The 18698-nt window shown below is 38.2% G+C and overlaps 1 protein-coding gene across 2 annotated transcripts in view; it reads left to right on the top strand.

Annotated features, from left to right (window-relative positions):
- ERCC6L2 (ERCC excision repair 6 like 2) overlaps positions 1–18698 on the top strand; it is a 119974-nt gene that overhangs the window by 71870 nt on the left and 29406 nt on the right. For both annotated transcript variants that reach the window (XM_019624681.1, XM_019624680.1), the window contains exons 14-17: positions 583–735; positions 4700–4780; positions 6053–7217; positions 12240–12394. In XM_019624681.1, the coding sequence (XP_019480226.1) occupies positions 583–735; positions 4700–4780; positions 6053–7217; positions 12240–12394 (1554 nt within the window). The remainder of the gene's footprint in view (positions 1–582; positions 736–4699; positions 4781–6052; positions 7218–12239; positions 12395–18698) is intronic.

Below are 18698 nucleotides of genomic sequence, written 5' to 3'. Positions count from 1 at the left end.
CATTAATGTTGATACTAAAGTGGTATGTGTCCCTAAGGGTTCCATGGCAGTCGGCTTTCTATATTCGGAATTGTTTCAAAGATGCAATGTTTCTAAACAGTGGTTAGGTTTTTGCTGTTAGTTGACAATGTAACCACGGCCACAGTTTGTTTGACACCAACGTGGTTATCATATAATGACTTCAGATTATCATTTAACTTTGGTAATATAATGATTATTTCTGACAGTTTTAGTAGTTCCTATTGTAGTAAGAGTCTAGAAAGGAGGAAAGTGTACCCATATGTATGCCTGTATTATTAAACATTTTATGTCAGGTGGATAGTCCTTAGAGATGTGATCTTGACTGAGTTGGTAGAAAACAGATAAAATAGGAAATATATGATTTCTTCAATAAGACTGGCTAGATTATTATTATTATTTCACCATAATGGCAACATCTGCTAGGGAAATTAAAATAAAATTTCCTCCCTAAGGAGATTCTTCCTGCTCCAGCTAAAGCTGTGTATATACAGGGAATGCCAGGAAATTCTGACATATTGTTGGAGCAAACACTTCAAAAATGTCTTGTTTTTTCTGTTTTAGCAACTTCACTGTGTGGTGGTTGGAAGTGAAAATGCCAAGCGATATTTTGAAGCAGTTCAAGGATCAAAAGAGCATCGAGGAGAGCTTTTTGGGGTCTCTAATCTCTTCAAATTAAGGTCCCAAGGGTCTTGTCTTACGAAGGACATCCTGGAGGTGTGAAGTTGTTCTCTGACCTTCTCAGTAATCTTTTAAACATGGTTTTCTCCCTCAGGGAACTTGAAATATAATTACTGGTGCCTTTTCAGAGAAATTTTTGGTTTTCTTCATAAAAATGCCTTATGTTTAGACTTTCTACTTTTACAGAAATAAGAAATGAATTATTGTATCTCTAGACTAAGATTTCCCACTGCATAGTTATAAATAATGTACACACACAAATACAGATATGTATACTAAATAGAGTGACCTCCAAGACATTTTCAGACTGGCAAAGAGAAGTTTATTATTTTGAAAACAGCTGTTGAAGTCAGGAACTAAAAAAAGAGACTTTCCTAAATAAACAAAAACATAAAATGTGTTTTGATTAAAAGTTACCAAATACTCCCTGAGATGCATTCTCATGTCTCATGGAGATTTTTGTTTTCTGTTCCCAGTAAAAATTCCACATCAATATTTCAGACTCTCCCAGTTGTGTTCATCCTCAGCATACAGATGTTTCTTATTCTTCAAACAGGATATTTATATCCTTTAAAAATACCTTTTAAATGCTTTAATATACCCAACTATTAAGGATATTAATATTTTCTAGTTGATCTTGATATGAGTATCATAAAATCCTAGGATATCATCTTTTTCAACCCCTTCATCATATAGATGAGGAAACTGAGTCTTGAAATTAAGGATATTTTCCTTAATGTCCAAGACTTTGTAGTAAAACCTTCCATACTTCATTAATTCATTAAGTACCATAAAAACATTTCAAGGAGCAATTGGTCCCTTTCCTTAAAGAGCTTAGATCATCTTCATGGGAGGTGGGAGAGAACATTTACGTAATAAACATGTAACATCAGAAAGCATATGTTAAGCAAGTTCAGTAGCAATATGACTCTGACCTACTGCTACCAAGGGATAACTGATAATGGTTAACAGGAAGGTGTATATTATCTGTATCCTGGGAATATTGCACTTGTTATACAATGTCTGGCGTCTACTGCTGAGTTTTTATTTTACGGTAACTGTTTGATTCTGAATTGAGTGGCCCATTTAAAGTCCCCCTTTCTTTGATCTTTTTCTTGTTTTTAAATATGCTATTTCTTTTTATGGACTTATTTTGCCCATTCCTCTTCTCTAATGCATAACCTTGTTTGTCCTCCAGGACCCTCTCAGATCTTACCTCCATTGCAGAGTACTAGCCAATATACCAGCCTATATTCATGTTTTTAATTTGAAATCATTATCTATAGATTACATTAGCACTCTATTACTTACCCTGTTTTCAGCCATATATCAGTTTAGTTTTCTATTTTATGAGAATATCCACCAATTCCTTTGTTAAACAAGTATTAGGTGGTATATATCAATATGACAAGTTATTAAATGCAAATTTCGCTTGTTCTCTGGTCATCCTAAGTATATCTTGTGTCTCCCCAACAGTGTTTGTTTATTAATGACAGGACCCTCCATGTATTATTTTGTTTGTGGTAAAATGTGCTTAACTACTTGATAGGCACATCATTAGCACTCAGCTACTAAATATTGAATTAAAATTGCTCATTGATTATTAACAAAATTTAAAATTATTCAGGCCTGGTTAAATTCATGTTGCTTTTTGCCAGATGATGTTTTAAAATATTATTATTCCAAACCCTGTATAATGAAAGCATATATCATAACATAAAAGAAGTATTTTACTTCTTGTGATACATTTTTAATTTTTAAAGGCTATAGAAAATTCCTTTTTAAATGTTTTAAGATATAGTAATTTGAATTTGTAGAACATTTTTAATCTGATGATTTCTAAGCAATTTATTTCTATTTTTCATTGACTTTCCTATTTATATCGTGGTTTCTCTTTAGAGTTAGATATTGAGAGTTCATTTCACAAATATTTATTGAGTATATGCTAAATGTCAGGTACTGTTCATAGAACTGGGCATACAAAAATGAATAAAATAGACAAAAACCCTGCCTACAAAAAAATTGACTTTCTATTTGGGGGAGATGATAATACACAGAAAAAATAAGTGAAGCATATAGTATATTATAATGCTAGGTTCCAAGGCCGAAAACAGAGCAGGGAGAAGATGAGTAGGTCCTGGAGCTCTAATGCACAGCTTAACAATTACAGTAGGCAGTACTGTATTGCATACTTCAAAATTGCTAAGGGACTAGATCTTAAATGTTCTCACCACAAACAAGCAATGATAATTTTGTGACACAATAGAGGTGTTAGCTGAAGCTACAGGTGGTAATCATATTGCAATACATACACGTATGAAATCAACATAATGCTTGTACATCTTAACGTGTACAGGGTTATATATAAATTGTTATCTCAATAAAAAAAATGAGAGCGGGAAGGGAAATAGGGAAACTATCGAGGAAACAACATTTCGATTGTAAGTGGAGTAGTCAAGGAAGCACTCACGGTGAGATTGTATTTGGTTCTTTGAAGAGACTGGGTAAGAAGATGTGGTTTAGACCTAGGAACAAATGCAGAGGCCCTGAGGAGGAGCATGCCCAGCGTGGGGCCAAAGAAATGTCAGGAAGCCAGGTTATGCAGGAACTGGGGCTTTGAGTGTGACAAAAAGCAATTCGAGGGCTCTGACCAGGAGAATGACATAGTCTGATCTATATTATCTAGATTAAATATGCAGAATTAGACTATAGGAGTACAAGAGTAGAAGCAAGAAGCGAGCAAGCTAGGAGGATAATGCAATAATCCAGCCGTGAGATGATGGTGGTTTAGGCCAGGATGATAGTGGTGATGGATCAGATAGAGGGTGAGAAAAAGAGGAGTTAAAGATAAATCCTAGGTGTTGGGCTGTGCAACAGAAGACTGGAGTTGCCATTTCCCTATCACAACGGGGTTCTGATAGCTTGAGGGATTTTTGGGTGCTGCCAGTTGGATCTGTTGCAGCCATTTAGCTTCTGTTGAAAAGATAAAAAGCAGTACCAGGAAGGAGGCTTCACACACCCTTGCAGTAATGGCTTCTAGGCATTGGAAGAAAAGGTCTCATGACAATTGAGGAACTGTTTATCATTCTCTAGAGTTCTGTGGGGGAGATTCTCACTTGTTGTCCTGGATACTGGGTAGCTGGAACCATGCCACTGGTATGTCTGTATATTCATAAGTTGGGCATTTGTAACTCTGGTGATAGTAGTGTTATTTCCCCTCATTCTATTAGCAAAGCTTAAAAAGGGAAATATATTAACTTCCTTTTAAGGAAAAATTTTATATTTTAGAATCTAGGCAATTAAATAACTCTGCTAAATGATATACCAAAAGCTTTAAAAGCATAAATACTCTCCCTAAAGATGTTGCAAACTTATTATATAATAAAGACCTTTGATCTTCAAAAAAAACCCCTTTTGTTTCAGTTTCATATTAGGATGGACCTTTTCATTTTGATGTCTTCTACACCTAAGGAATCAATAAACATTTTAATAAATATGCACAATAAATATACTAGCAATATAGTCTAGAATATCAAGTTCCCAATACTCAGCATTATCTGTTGGTATTTGAAAATGTAGGTAATACAGCCTTAGTTTAATTATTACATAGACATGGTTATTATAATCATATATATATATATATATATATATATATATATATGACATTTTTCACCTTCCCTGACCTATTAGAGCTTTTAATGGAGTTAGCTGAAAGTTACTATTAATTTTCTATCTGATAAAGTCAGGTTTAAGACAAGAAATAAGTATTATATGGGCCCAGCATGCTTCCCCTCTGCCAGTCTACTACCTAAGAATTAAGAGTGTTTTAAAATGTTAATATAAAGAGTTCCTTAATTAGCAAATTGAAAACTACCATTAAGAGAGCTAAAGCAAGCTGCACTCTAGATTTCCTTTCTTAACTCCATGTTTCAGCCTGCCGTGGCTATTGCTTCTCTGTTTGTTTTAACCCCCATTTTACAGTCATGTGCATTCTTTGTAGAGAGAAGGCCAAGTGGAAGCAGGGATCCTGACAGCTACAACATGGTTGAAAGAGGAGCCTCCAGGACACAAACTAGAAACAGTAAGCAGTTTGGGATCTGTAGCCCAGAACTCCTAGAGAACATGGACTATGATAATTTTAAGTTGACTTTACTTTTTTCTTCATTTTTCAATGTGTAAAGAAAAGGTGTTTTAAAAAAATCAAGGACTCAAAGTCAGAGGACTACCAGTAAAATTAATAATTTAGGCTAATTTAACATTTCATATTGTAAGAGCATATTCAGGAGCATCTAGATTGAAATTTTAACTATACCAAACTGTAAATCTGAAATTAAATACACTGTATAGATTACCAATCGACCTAAGTAAATATTTTTTTTAATAAACAACAAATGAAATGGGAAACATCCAAGTGCATTTAAGATTATTAAATCTAAGCATCAAAATTATTCTCTTAGTAGATATTTTATCTGAGTCTTTAATCTTAATCTTGTAATCTTTTTAGTAGTTTGTCATCTCACATACTATAAAATCTATATTGTCACCAAAAGGCCTTTTTAAAAGTAAAAAAATATATGTGAACTTTTTGTTTTTGTTCCTAGTTTTTTCTTGTTTGTTTTTAGGGATTTATGTAAATTTATATTAGCCCAATGATTTTGAATATGGGGTGAATATTTTTCAAAATTTATAGAAATACATGAATATCAAATATTGGCAGGAGTATGGCTAGATAATACTTTCCCAGAATCTTAACTAATAAAGCCTCAGCTTTCTGAAACTGAAGGATATATTTAGCTCTGACTGATGTTGAAAAATTAAATATTGGATTTAAATTTGTAGCAAATTTCACTTCAAAATATCTTCAATATTTTCTTTATTTCTGGTTGTCAGGATCCTATCTGATCTTATTTTTAATCAATTAGAACCATTTTCCAATTGCAAATACTTTACTTTGTTAGCTCTTACAAATTTTTTTGTTCTTAAAGCGAGATGAGGAGCATCTGCTAGACTACAATAAGTAATAAGATGTGTGCTTTTCGCTTTTGAGGCCAGAACCGGTCCCTGCCTCTTATAAGCTGACAACTCGGCTCTGTGTTTTTCTTATAAATAATTTGGTCACATGGTATTCTAGTTTAAACTTTTATTTATTTTGGAAAGTGATTCAACTTGAAAAGAGGAAAGAGTGTACCAGACTATAATATTAAATCCTTTACATTTGTTTACTAAATGTACTTTTACAAAATACCAAGTGATATACACATTATACGCCCAAATTTAATTCCTTTCCATTGTGATAGATTTGATGTTGTTATCTTCATGTTTCCTAATATTTCTGTCATTGCTTCTTTTATAGCCTAGAGAGCCTGACTGTCAAGAACACAGAGGTCCAGAACAATCTGTAGAACCACTGGCAAAAGAAGCATGTGGTCTCTGCAGTGATTTTAGCGATGATGAATCAGTGGAAAACTCAAGAGTAAAGCCTGCTAAAAATAAAGCATCTGACTCAAGTAAAGCTTCAGGGTCTTCTGGACAGCTTACCTTACTCCAGTGTGGTTTCTCTAAATTGCTTGAGACAAAATATAAAGCAGTTGAGGATAGCGATAAAAACATTGCATCTGACGATGAAAGTTCTGATGAACAGCCCACATGCCTTTCAACAGAAACCAAAGAGGTTGGTTGTCAGAAAAGTCAAGACTCTCTTGGTACTTCAGAACATCAAAAATTAGCTAACATCCTGAATCCAAATAAAAACTGTACTTTTGATAAAAGTGAGAAGATTTTAGAGCAGAACATTTCTTCCAAGTCTGATGATGAGAAAAATTTAAAAAATACAGCTGACCACCATTGCATTTTACAGAATGCCACAGAATCAGAAGATAGTGATGTCATCTTTCCCACACAATATGCAATTCAGAAATTTTCTATGAATAGTACAGGGCTTCAGCCCCTTGTCGATGGATCTGAAGATTCTGAAACAGAAAACCCTGTAAAAATAAGAAATGATGGTGAAGATAGAAACACTGATGTCAGAGGAAGTGGACTAATTTCAAAACAATTAAGTCCTGAGAACATGACCCTGAAATCTGTTATGAAAAGAAAAGGCAGTAGTGATATCAGTGATGAGTCTGATGACATTGAAATTTCCTCCAAGTCAAGAGTAAGAAAACAAAGAGCTACTAGTTCTTTGAAGTTCAAGAAGAGAAAGGAAAATAAAAGGAAACTTTACACTTTTCCTAAAACAATGAAGAAAGCAAACCAACTGTGTGCAACAGACAAAGATTGTAACTCTCAGACTATTGATGACTTTCCATCCTCAGATGATGATTTTTCTGTTAGCCACATCAGTTTCTCTAAACAGAGACTTAGACCAAAAACTATAAAAGATAGAATCGATTTCTCTTCAAAATTGCCTAGCCATAAGAAAAATAGCACTTTTGTACCAAGAAAAGCAATGAAATTTTCAAATGAGAGAGTTGTCAATCAAGAGCAGACGTATGAATCAATGGATAAATTTTTAGGTAACTACATATACATTCTGAAACTTTACTTATTTGTTTTGTGCAAACAGTTCCATAAGATTCTTGAATTAGCTTGTAAAATAGCCCTCTACAATCAAAATATTACATTGAGACACAAATGAGGAAGTGGGTGGGTGGCAGGATAAGGGAAGACCAGCTTGGTCAAGATAGAGAACTTTGTCATCCCCCCAGGACCCGCTCCATGTGTCCCATCTGAATCACAGCCCTTCCATCCCCATAAATACTAATTATTCTAACTTTTATAGTGATCACTTTTTTGCATTTTTATGATTTTATCACACAAATATGTATCCCTAGACATTATAGTTTAGTCTCATTTTTTAAAAAATTTTATATAGTCTTTTTTATTCTGTAGTATTCCTCCTCCATCCCTTTCATTTCCTTAACATTTATCTGTTGAAGAACCTGGGTCATCCATAGAGTTTTCCTCAATTTGCATCTTGCTAATTGTGCACTCTTGGTACAGTTGAACATATTCCTCTGCCTTCTATATTTCCTACAAATGAGCAGTATCTGATACTGTATCAAACTCAAGTTCATTCCTTTGACAAGACAAAAGTTAGTGTTTAGCAAGACCATGGGAGGCACAAAATGTTGCTGGTCTCTCTCTTATCTTGGCAGCCCTTGATGCTTAATGCCTGGAACTATGTATTCATTCAGAGTAGGAAAATGATGTTTTCTACTTCTCTTATTTCTTCTTCATTTGTTAGTTAGAATGCTTCTCGAAGGAGATACATCTACTGGTACTTACCCAGTCGTATAGTTCATATGGAGAAGGCAGGGAATATACTTAATTCCTTTCTTTACCAGTTTTTAATATAATAAAATTGTTTCCTTAGAGGGGAATGATCTTTCTTAAAATCATTATGAATTAATTGATTCAAACACATTTAATGGGTCTCAATCCATTGCAATGAATATCATTATTGAGGTTCGGTTGTCTCATCTTTGGATAGTGGGAGCCTTTGGACATGAGCACTTTGGTTCCTGAACCCTGTAACATGATGCTATCTTTGTCATGATGTCATCTTTGACTGTAATCTGGAATTACAGAATGTTCCAGGATCATCTCATACATTTTCTGCCCCAGACCTAGAATCAGTCGTTTCTCCAAGAACTCTTGGTTTCTTTTAGTGAGAAAAGACTACATACAGCCTTTTGCTAGGAATGATCATTGCTGCAACTGGCTTAGTTCTTATTTCTGGGCCTTTTCAGTGGACACACTGTGTGTGTGTGTGTGTGTGTTTATATTTATGTATATATTTATATACATATTTATGTACACATATGTATTTTTATGTCTCATGATAAAATACTTCATGAGTTTATATCATACTTCCATATTTACATTAATACTTAATTTGAGATTATAGAACCTTTACTAAACCTCTTTGCTATCACATTTGTATAGCATTTCCTCCATAATGATAATTCTGGCTCTTAAGCGTATAGGGAGTGTTTTCATTATAATATCCCATAATTTCTCATTAGTCTTATCCCATATTATGTAAAAATAAAAAAATAAAAATACCAATACTACTATACTATGATTCCTGATTCCTGGAAACATTAAGGTTTTTGTTTGTTTGTTTGTTTTGCATGTGCCCTCCCATTTCTTCCTCTTTTAAAAAATGGGTATATTGTGTCTACAGTGTCAGAACATACATACAGACATTGTATTATATATTCTGCCCCTCCTAGACTTAATTTATTCTTGGCTTGCAGGTAAATATAAATGTAATGCTCCCCATTAGGCTTTATAGCAATGTCTCTTAAGTCATTTTAGTTGTCTGAAACTTATTTTCTAGCATATCCCTCAGGAAGTGCTCATGAGAATAATATTGCCTGAGATTCTTGTTGATAACAGACAGTTTGTGCCCTTTATACTTAAAAGCTATTTTTGCTGGATATAAAATTCTTGGTTCATACACTCTTTTCTTAAGTCTTTTAACTATGTAGCTTCATTTTCTTTGAACATGACATTTTTTTCTCCCTAGATGCCCAGAGGGGTTCTTTTCTTTTCATTAGTGTTCATTAATTTTACTAGATTGTGTTTTAATGTTTGTCTTAGTCAACTTGGGCTGCTGTGACAAACTACCATAAACTGGGTAGCTTATGCAACATTTATTTCTGAACAATTCTCGAAGCTGGGAATCCAAGATCACAGTGCCAGCATGATTAGGTTCTTGGAGAGGGCCCTTTTCCCAGTTCCAGATGGCCCCCTTCTTGCTGTGTCCTCACATCATGAAGAGAGAAATGATCTCTCTCCTGTCTTTTCTTCTAAGGGCACTAATCCTATTGATTAGGGCTCCACCTTCATGACCTAATTATCTCCCAAAGGTCCAACTACAGATACCATCACGCTGGGGATTAGGACCTCAACATATGAATTTGCGGGGGACAAACCTTCAGTCCATAGCAGTGTTGGTTATTCTGAGTCAATATTCTCATAGTGTAGTTTCAGCTTGGTTTTTATTTTAGGAAAGCTTTCTTGTACTAAGTAAGTGTTTTTACTTACTTTGTTTTATTCCTTTGCTTTGGCTTTCTTCTTGAGGGACTCCTGTTATTTAAATGTTCAATCTTCTTTTTCTGTCCTTAGAATTTGTCACATTCTGTCAAATCCTTTTTTCTCTTTTTCATTTCTCTTTGCTTTTTAAAAAAATCCTTCTTTCTTTTAAAACATTATCTGTTGTGTTCATTCCCTCTTCTAGTTTAGTCTTCATATCTGAAATAATTTTTTTCATTTTCTAAGTCTTTCCTGAATTCTGCCACTCATTTCTGAGTTATTTTAATTCTGATTTATGTTGTTGGTTCTTGTATTTTATCATTTTCTTGGCCTTTTACCTCATTTTGAAATCAGTTACAGTTTTAATCTGTTTTGTGAGCACATATTTCTGGCATCTTCAATTATAAGGATAAATTCTGCTTATTCTCCTTCATAGTAATTTTTATGAGATTTGACCCTCTTGCTTATTTTTATAGAAATTACTTTCCCTGAGTTTTTTTAAATGAGGCAGAGTTTAGGAAATTTTTTCTGTCATCATAGAGCTGTGATTTTTGTGGCGTGTTCACCACTACGGTGGGATGTCCTGTCTCTGTCCCTCTCGCCAGCTTTTCCCCGGAGCTTCTCTTTTCCTCATTCCTGTTCTTGTCATCCTGCGTATCCTGACTCCCTCACAGCAGTTTTTCCTCATCCTGTGGCCCTGACCTGGGAGCCCTGGTGGGTCAGCTTGGGAAGTTCCTAAGTGCTAGCCTGCTCTGTCCCCTCAGGCCTTACCTTAAGCCCCCTGCAGCCACTCAGCGTTGGAGGGCAGAAAACCTTCCGCGATTCAACTACTGTCTCCAGTTGGCCCACGGTGCTTTCTAGTGAATGCCTGTTGGCTCTTCTGGGGTCTCCTGTTCTCAGATCCATCAGATGCCACCCTGTGGCTTCCTTCTTCCTTCACACAGACCCTGATGCCATGCAGAGTAGGTAGCTATTGGTGGATTGTCCCCACCTGCTTGTATTTTAGGGCTCATTGGGGTATATTGTCATCTAACTTTGTTGTAAATTCTATCCATGGCTTTTGATTTTGCTCTCTAGTTGCTGTCTGTTCTCACGTAGGGATTCAGAGAGATTGAACTGCTTCTCCTGTCACCACCATCCACCAAAAATCTGTTTAGTGATTTTTAAGAGTTAGCATTGCTTTCAAAGTGCCTGACTCCTTCCCAAAAAAAATCTATGTGAAAGGATCTGATATATAAGCAAGGATACTGTGATATAGAAACCTTAATCATTGTATTTAACTTATTTACAAATCAAGCTTTCTTTTGCGGTTATTAGTATCATTTAAAAGTTCATGATGATACATATTTTAATACCCTTGTAACTAAATATTGGACTGTCCTTTGGTTTGTGTGCTACAACTAGATTTTAGGTTTGAGGAATTATTACATGAACTAATTTTTAAAAGATTAGCTGACCTTTTGGTTTGTTTGTTTATTACTGTCCAAAAGGTGTCAGTAGTTAGTGTGGGACTAATGTTATTCTAAGTAAGGCATAAAATGTATCATCAAGATTAAGAAAAAATTAGTAAATTTTCTACCAGAAGAATCCTTTTGAAGGTTTTAAACTCTGCCATACACACTCCCTGGTGTTTTGAAATTTAAGGAGAATATTATCTTAGTTGCTCTTTCAATCATCTTATTTAACATCTTGTTTTCACATGATTGGCGATTCTGGTTGAGAGAGGTTCAGGACCAAAACAGCACAAGTGTTGAAGGTCATAATCAAGGTTCATTGCCAGAGCTGTTTGAGGGAGGTTTTACAGACCTTACTTCTAGCCGTCTCTTTTATGACCACAATTTAAAAGTAAATTATAGGTGCCTAGAAGCAAAGCAATAAAAAATGTCAATTTTTTAAACTTCTTTCAGATAAAAGCTGTAAGTTAATTTTTTTCATTTCCTAAAAACCTTCCAATCTTGACATTCTCTGGGCACATGTACAAAAAAAGACAAACACAAACAGTAAAACTGAACAAAGCCAACCAAACGAAACTCCCTAGTCATAAACCCCATGCTCCCACTCCATCACTGTAATCAAGTACATGTTTAAAGGAACATATGAGGCTAGCACTGCTCTTTAAATTAGTAAACATGCTTTTTAAATCAACTGGGACAACAAATTCATAGAAATGCCCCTCTACCATGACTTTACTATTGGCCAAAACCATCATTTCAGGTTTAAATCTAAAGACTGTTACCTAATCTCAGAAGTTCCCATATTGATGAGAGAGAAAAGTCCTTTCCAAGTTAACCTAGACCAACCTATTTGAACCCTTTATTTTTTCAGTTTTTAAAAAAAATGTGATGTTAACAGATAAACGTAAGTGTTTTTCCTGAGGATTCAAAACAAAACAAGCACAATTGTTTTTTAGTGTATTGCTGATAATTTTTAAGTATACATGGAACCATATTGCTTTATAATCAGACATCGCTTAATAAACATCAATTACCTCCTAGATGGTGTTCAGGAAGTGGCTTACATTCACTCAAACCAGAATGTTATTGGATCAAGCAAAGCTGAAAATCACATGAGCCGATGGGCAGCACATGATGTGTTTGAATTGAAGCAGTTTTCCCAGCTTCCTGCTAACATAGCTGTTTGCACTTCTAAGGTAAGCAGCACATAAGGTAGTGTCATCTTTAGTTTTTATCTCATTTTCACAGAAGTTAATAGTATCTTCTTTAAGTACTCCCTCAAAAGTAGCTACTAAGATTATAAGTGACATACAAATAGTGCAGAAAACAGAACACTTTGGGTCGCACTGTTGTCACTGAAGATGTTTTATAGTAGAAGACAAATCGATATCTAAATGTAATAATGTTGAGTTGCTTAATAAGTTTGCCAAAAATGAGGAATCTGTGGAAGTCATGCAGTTAAATCAGAACCAAAACCACTTCTTGCTCATATGGAAAAAGAAAAGTAAGTGTATGATTAGATATCCTCTAAAGTTTCATCTAAAATGAAGACAGACTCAAACTAGCTTCATATAAAATTTTTTTTTTTTTGTAAAGAAATTTTATGTTAAAAGTAATAAATACTTCCTATGGACTCTTCTCATTTAAAACGATTGTAGAGAAATAAGGCTTTATATAAATGTGATATTCACACATAAGTCACTTTCATCAAAGGTTTTAAAAAATATTATCTTCTCTTTGGCTTGTTATCCTTCATTAATTCCTAAGAGCTAAGTCTGAGGTGTAGTTTTCCTACCATTGGATGTGTAGGAGTAAAAAATGCATACTGTTTAAAACAGTGGTATTTAGTACTACTTTTAAGAATGAAGGGAGGAAGATGCCTCTGAACTGTCACACTGTCTTCATTTTTTTGTACCTTATCTGATTCAACATAAGATTTGGATGCCTTAACAATAAAATCAGAATACAAAATGAAATTCAGGACCAAGGGAAATATAAATTAAACTGGAATTTCAAGACTGGGAGAGAAAGTTAGAATGCATATATTATACGACATAATGTTCTTACCCAGATACTTTTTAATGACAAATTTGATTGACTTTCAAAGGCAGTAAATAGTTTATTTCGTGTTTTTTCAACTAGTGCATTCGGAAACGTGTGTGGGCAGTTTGGGTGGGCACAGTGACTGAGTGCCCAACTGGCATTAATGCCTGGAGGCCATGGCTGTCATGGGGAGGAGGTGGGGGGAGGGGAATCCCACATGCCAAGAATTGTTCTGCCCAAAATGCCATAACACCCTGCAGAGAAACACTGAGCTAAATGGTTGTCCTTAAGTGGGGGAGGGGGGGATACTAGCTTTTCTGAGGAGGAGAAAAGCTTTTTTTAACCCTTAATTTAAAGGAAATTTTCCTCTTGGGTTTTAAATGAGGACCACTGAATGATCTAGTGAACAGTCCAGTGTCTTATAATATCCTTAGAGTAAATGTAATAACAGACTTTGAAAGGCTGTGTTTTTAGCATTTTTAAATGTAATTCAAAGGCCCAATGTCAAAATACATCTCATGAAAGAATGCTTTCATGACCCAAGTATGCTGCTTTTTTATATTCTCATTTGATCTAGAAATATACTGTTTCTCAACCAACACTCTATACAGCATTCTATAGTTTGACTACCTTGTAGGAGCTATTTGGAAAAGTAGTCAGAGATCTGTTGGGTTTGCCAGAACTTTGCTTTATTAAAATGAACACATATCAGTATCTTTTAAGCAACTAACTTTTTATTAAGCTTTTTTTTAACCATGCCCTTTTCCAAACAAATACATTTTAATTAGAAAAAAGTAAGATAGTTTGTCTAAATTCTGTAGAAGATGTTAATGAAGTAATTTAACTGGATATTAGCCAGTAGCTTAGTTAAATATTTTTCAGAGAAGAAATTTACAGGCATACAATTCCTCCCAAAATGGATCTGAGAAGCAACCCCTAGATATAGAAGCAATAAAAAGTCCCTTTGGGACCTTCTTAAGGAAAGTTGTAAAAATGAAAATGCTACAGATATACTTTGCCTTTAATTGACAGGGACTTGGGGGTGAGGGAGTTCCTTTATACTTATACTGGCAATACCAACAGTTTTCAACCTTTTTCAGCCCCAACATTCTTGAGGGAGACGGCACAATCTCCTCAGAAACCTTGTCTCTTCACAGTGATTTTCAGAGTGAGGGAAACAAATTGCAGTGTGCATCCCCTACAGTTTCTAATATGCCTTTTGAGGCTGTATATTTCCCCTATTCCATGTAGACCAACTTAGTACAAGGAAAATGAAAAATTTATTGTTTAATGACTAAATTGTGGTTGGTATAAAGTATTCAGGGAAGTTTTGGGTTTGTTGTGGGTTTTTTTTTTAATGTTTTCTTGTATAGTTTCTATTTAATTCATTTTCTGTTACATTCTTAAAGTCACAAGTGCATCTTTGCTAATAATATCAAGACATATAAATATAGTAGTTTCCTCCCAAGAATTCGAAGATCAAACAATTGTTTTTCCTGCAGGTTAATTTTGTCTGGCAATATAGCATCTGATCATTGCACATGGTATAAGAGCTGCTCACAGAAGGTACCTAGTAAGGATGGGAGCCCATAATGGGGTTTTGACATAGAGAAGAATTGCCTGAGAAAGTTAAGATTGAATTGACTCAAAGAGGGAGGAAAGCTTTCTAGGCTGCGAGAACATCCCTATGTAAGGGGTATAATTTGGCACATTATGGGGAACTAGAAACTAGAGAAGCGCTTCCCCTGAGATATCCAGGCCAGGTGAGGGGGTAGAAAGATAAGAGAGGGGGGAGGAAGGGAGGGGGAAGAAAAAATGATCACACAAGCTGGGTTTGAATCCTGGCTAAGCCGCTGCCAACTGTACGACCTGAGGAAAGGCTTGTTTAAATGTTGTTTTACCAAGTTTCTAAAAAGAAGTGAAGAAGGAACCTGCCTGCCAGGAAGGGATGTCGCAAAGCGCAGCACTTAGTCAGGTCAGGGCTTCCCGTCCACGCCTCAGAAACCTTTGCACCTGGCTGCTGACGCTGGCAGGCAGGGCGGCCATGGAAAAAGTGCACTTGGCTCCAGGCCTCACATAGAAGCTGGGGAGGACCCGAGGGGGAGGTGGGCCACACTCGGGCTGGATCTGGGTCGCTCCAGCCCTTGCCTTTGATCAGGCTGCAGCCTCCCCGACCTGGGGAAGACCCGCAGAGACATTGCTTAGGCCGGCTGAGTTCTGGCGGATGGGGCCTCTGAATCGTCCCCACATGGTGGCTCATCTGGTTTCTAACACCTGTAACCCGCTGCAGGAAGTCCCAGGCTCTGGGAAGTCCAGAAGGAGTTAGCTGGCTATTGAGGCTTTGCCCTTTGACCTTTGACGTCCTCTTTTCACGTGTTGGACTTGTGATTGCAGCTTTCTCTGTGACGTTGTGTTCCAGGGAGATGTCACAAGCACCTGGCTGGACAGTTAGTTCAGTGCGTGCTAGACCTTGAGCAAGACAGAGAAGCTAGGAGAAGTGCTCCGAGTTTCCTGTGCTGTTCTCGGGTTCGTTTGGCGCACAACTGGCTCTAGATGGGCAATTTACTTAGCAATTCTCTGCTTCTATTCCACCGCCTATTCCGCCTCGGTACCTTGCCTGGTGACCGCCGCACCTTGCCTGGTGGCCGTCACCCGGTGATTTTCCCAGTCCGCAACAACTATGGCCCACCTGACCGAAACCAACCTGCTGCTCCAGCATGTGCCCTCCACCCTGGTCTCAGCCACCCGGATCGTGTGTGGTTACCAGCCAAGTCACACACCCTGTGGAAGAGGGCATATCTTTTCCCGCAGGGCATATATTCCTCTGTGGGGAGCCTGCCGCCATTGGAGAACTGGAATGACCCTCCAAAGAAGCCTGTTCAGTCGCTCTCCAGTCTGTTCACAACCTCTGGAACCATAAGGATCCCTCCTCCAGTACGAAATTTTATTCACCCGCGTTTTCCACCTGAGCCCATAGTCAAGTCTATGATGCCAGGACCATCCAGTGCCATTCCACATCCTGGCTCAAAGGACATAGAAGTAAAGATCCAAGAAAAACCAAAAAAAGCACTTGCAAAACTTGAAGAGGATCACGTGGAGACCAACGGACAGGACGATCAGAACTGTCACCATAGTAGTGGGGATCTACCCAAGACCAATGGAGCTGTTATTTCTGACAAGGGTAGTCCTGGGCCTCTGGACGGTGGTCCCAAGCACTGAGAATGCAGCTTGAGTGAGAATGCCCCGGTGTCTCCAGGGAGTTCCTCCTCTGAAAGCCAGGTGGTCACAAGCTCAGGCAGCCCTGCTAGAGATTTCCTGCTGCCTCCAAAGCCTGATTCAGAAACTGCAGTGCTCTCTGCCCCAACCCCATGCTGTTCCCTGCTGCCAGAGAGATCCACGAAGGAAGTCCTGGGTGAAGACCATGCGCAGATCCATCCAGACTCACTCATGTTGGGTAAGGAGATGCACAGTGAAAAGCCTGCGGATAGCCCACCAGTGAGCTCTTCACTGGTATCTGCCAGGAGAAGGCGCCGCAATTACAAAATTCCCATGCCACTTTCTCCACCCCTGCCACCACTGATGGGGGATCAAGGGCAGCTGCGGGTACTGTGTAAGCTCCCTTGCGTAGCTGTTGACAAAAACCCCGACACCTTGAAGAACCCTGCTTGTCAGTGGAATAAGATCATGGAAGATAAAATGAAGGTCATGGCAAATAGCAGTGCCACTCAGTCTGCCCCTTCTATCCCACCTGGGGTGGCTGCAGACTCTCTGCCCCGCACTACTCACATTGGTCAGGTCCCAGCTACTGCCAACTCGGCTGACCTATCTGCCAGGCCCCCGACCTTGTCTGTCCCTACACCTCCTCTAATACAAAATATTTATCAGAAAAAAGGACACACATTCCCTTACTTTCCTCTTCCTCAACATGCTCATTCTCTGCCACCTCTTAGTTCTAATCACATTTTGGGAATTCCACCTAATAAGAATGGAGGCCATTTCTATTCAGTCGTAACTACATTTCCTGTTTCTGACGTCAACATTTTCCAACCGTATCTGCCAGTATGACTGGTCAGCCAACTGTGGATCCTGATGTCATCAACAAGGACACTATTCTGCCTTCAGGTATTGTCGTATTCACAGCTCCCCCATGCTGCTTTAAGAGATCTTGCAGACCTGCCAGAGTTGCAGCTCCCCCATGCTGCTTTAAGAAATCTCACAGACCTGCCCAAGCCTGCTGCCAGGTGGAAAACCCTCCAAACTTAGTAGACTCCTCCACCAGCCCACCTGCATCGAAGTACCTGTGCTTGTTGCTGCCATATTATGCAGTTGGCCCCAAAACCACCCCTCAGCCCACATCAGAGACCTGTGGTGACCAGAAAAAGAAAACCTCTGTTGCCATTGCTGCAGTAGGCTGCAATCAGCCCATTGTGAATTCTGCAGTCACCCATGCTACAACAGTAAGCAGCACCTCTGCAAACCCTGTTGACAACTCAGAGCCTATGGACACCACACCTCCTCCCTAGGCTGTCATTTCCAAGTCTCCACCAGTCCCCTGGAAGAACCACTTCCCACTATACATAGTACTTTCCTAATTTGAAATCACACCACCCAGTGTCAACATTCCGTCGTCGGCTTATGTCTCTACCCACAGAATGAGTAGGCAGATAGACCCAAGTTTCCACCATGAATGGCCTTCAACACTGGAAAGGGGCTTAGCCCCATAAGTGACATTTTACCTACAATCTTCCTACAGCAAGCCAGAGGACCACACCTCAAGAATATGTGCGTGTTGTGTTGTATGTGTATTGCCTGTCTGTGTGTATGTGTGTGGTTAAGAGGCAGATGAGAGAATATGAGTGTGTTTTCATTCTAAGTTTAGCTTATCTTTTTTTTTTTTTTTAAGATTCTTATTGGGGAATTGGGGGAAGGGAAACAGACAAGTTGCTGTCCTTTTGTTCTTCAGTCTAGTTGTGGAGGACATCGCTTCACTGGCCCAAGTTGGCACCATCATTGTGCTCTTCCCGGGTGAAGCAGATCAGTCACCGGCTTCTGGACAGCCGCTCACACTGGCTGCTGGCTACACACAGTAGCCCATGGCAACCCACCGCAGCAGGGGCTGCAGCCTACGCCATCGCCGGCGACCCACAGCAGCCCAGCTCCAGGTCGAGCTGTTGTTCAACATCTTAGCTGTAGAGGGCAGTGTCACTGGCCCTCATATGTGGGATCCGAACTGGGGCCCTCTAGCATCCCAAGCCAGCTCTTAACCAACGCGCCATTCGGCCAGCCCAGTTTAGCTCATCTTTTGAACGAGTGTGAATCTCCTCAAGGTTGAACTGAGGCTGACAGGTTGTATCACAGGACCCTGTATAAGCCCACAGCGCCCAGACTTCTATTTTCTTTTTTTTTTTTAAAGATTTTTATTGGGGAATTGGGGGGATGGGAACAGTGCTGGGGAAT

Source organism: Hipposideros armiger, unplaced genomic scaffold (genome assembly GCF_001890085.2).
Source record: "Hipposideros armiger isolate ML-2016 unplaced genomic scaffold, ASM189008v1 scaffold_599, whole genome shotgun sequence".
Classification (NCBI taxonomy): Eukaryota; Metazoa; Chordata; class Mammalia; order Chiroptera; family Hipposideridae; genus Hipposideros; species Hipposideros armiger.
This window is presented reverse-complemented; position numbering and strand designations above follow the sequence as displayed.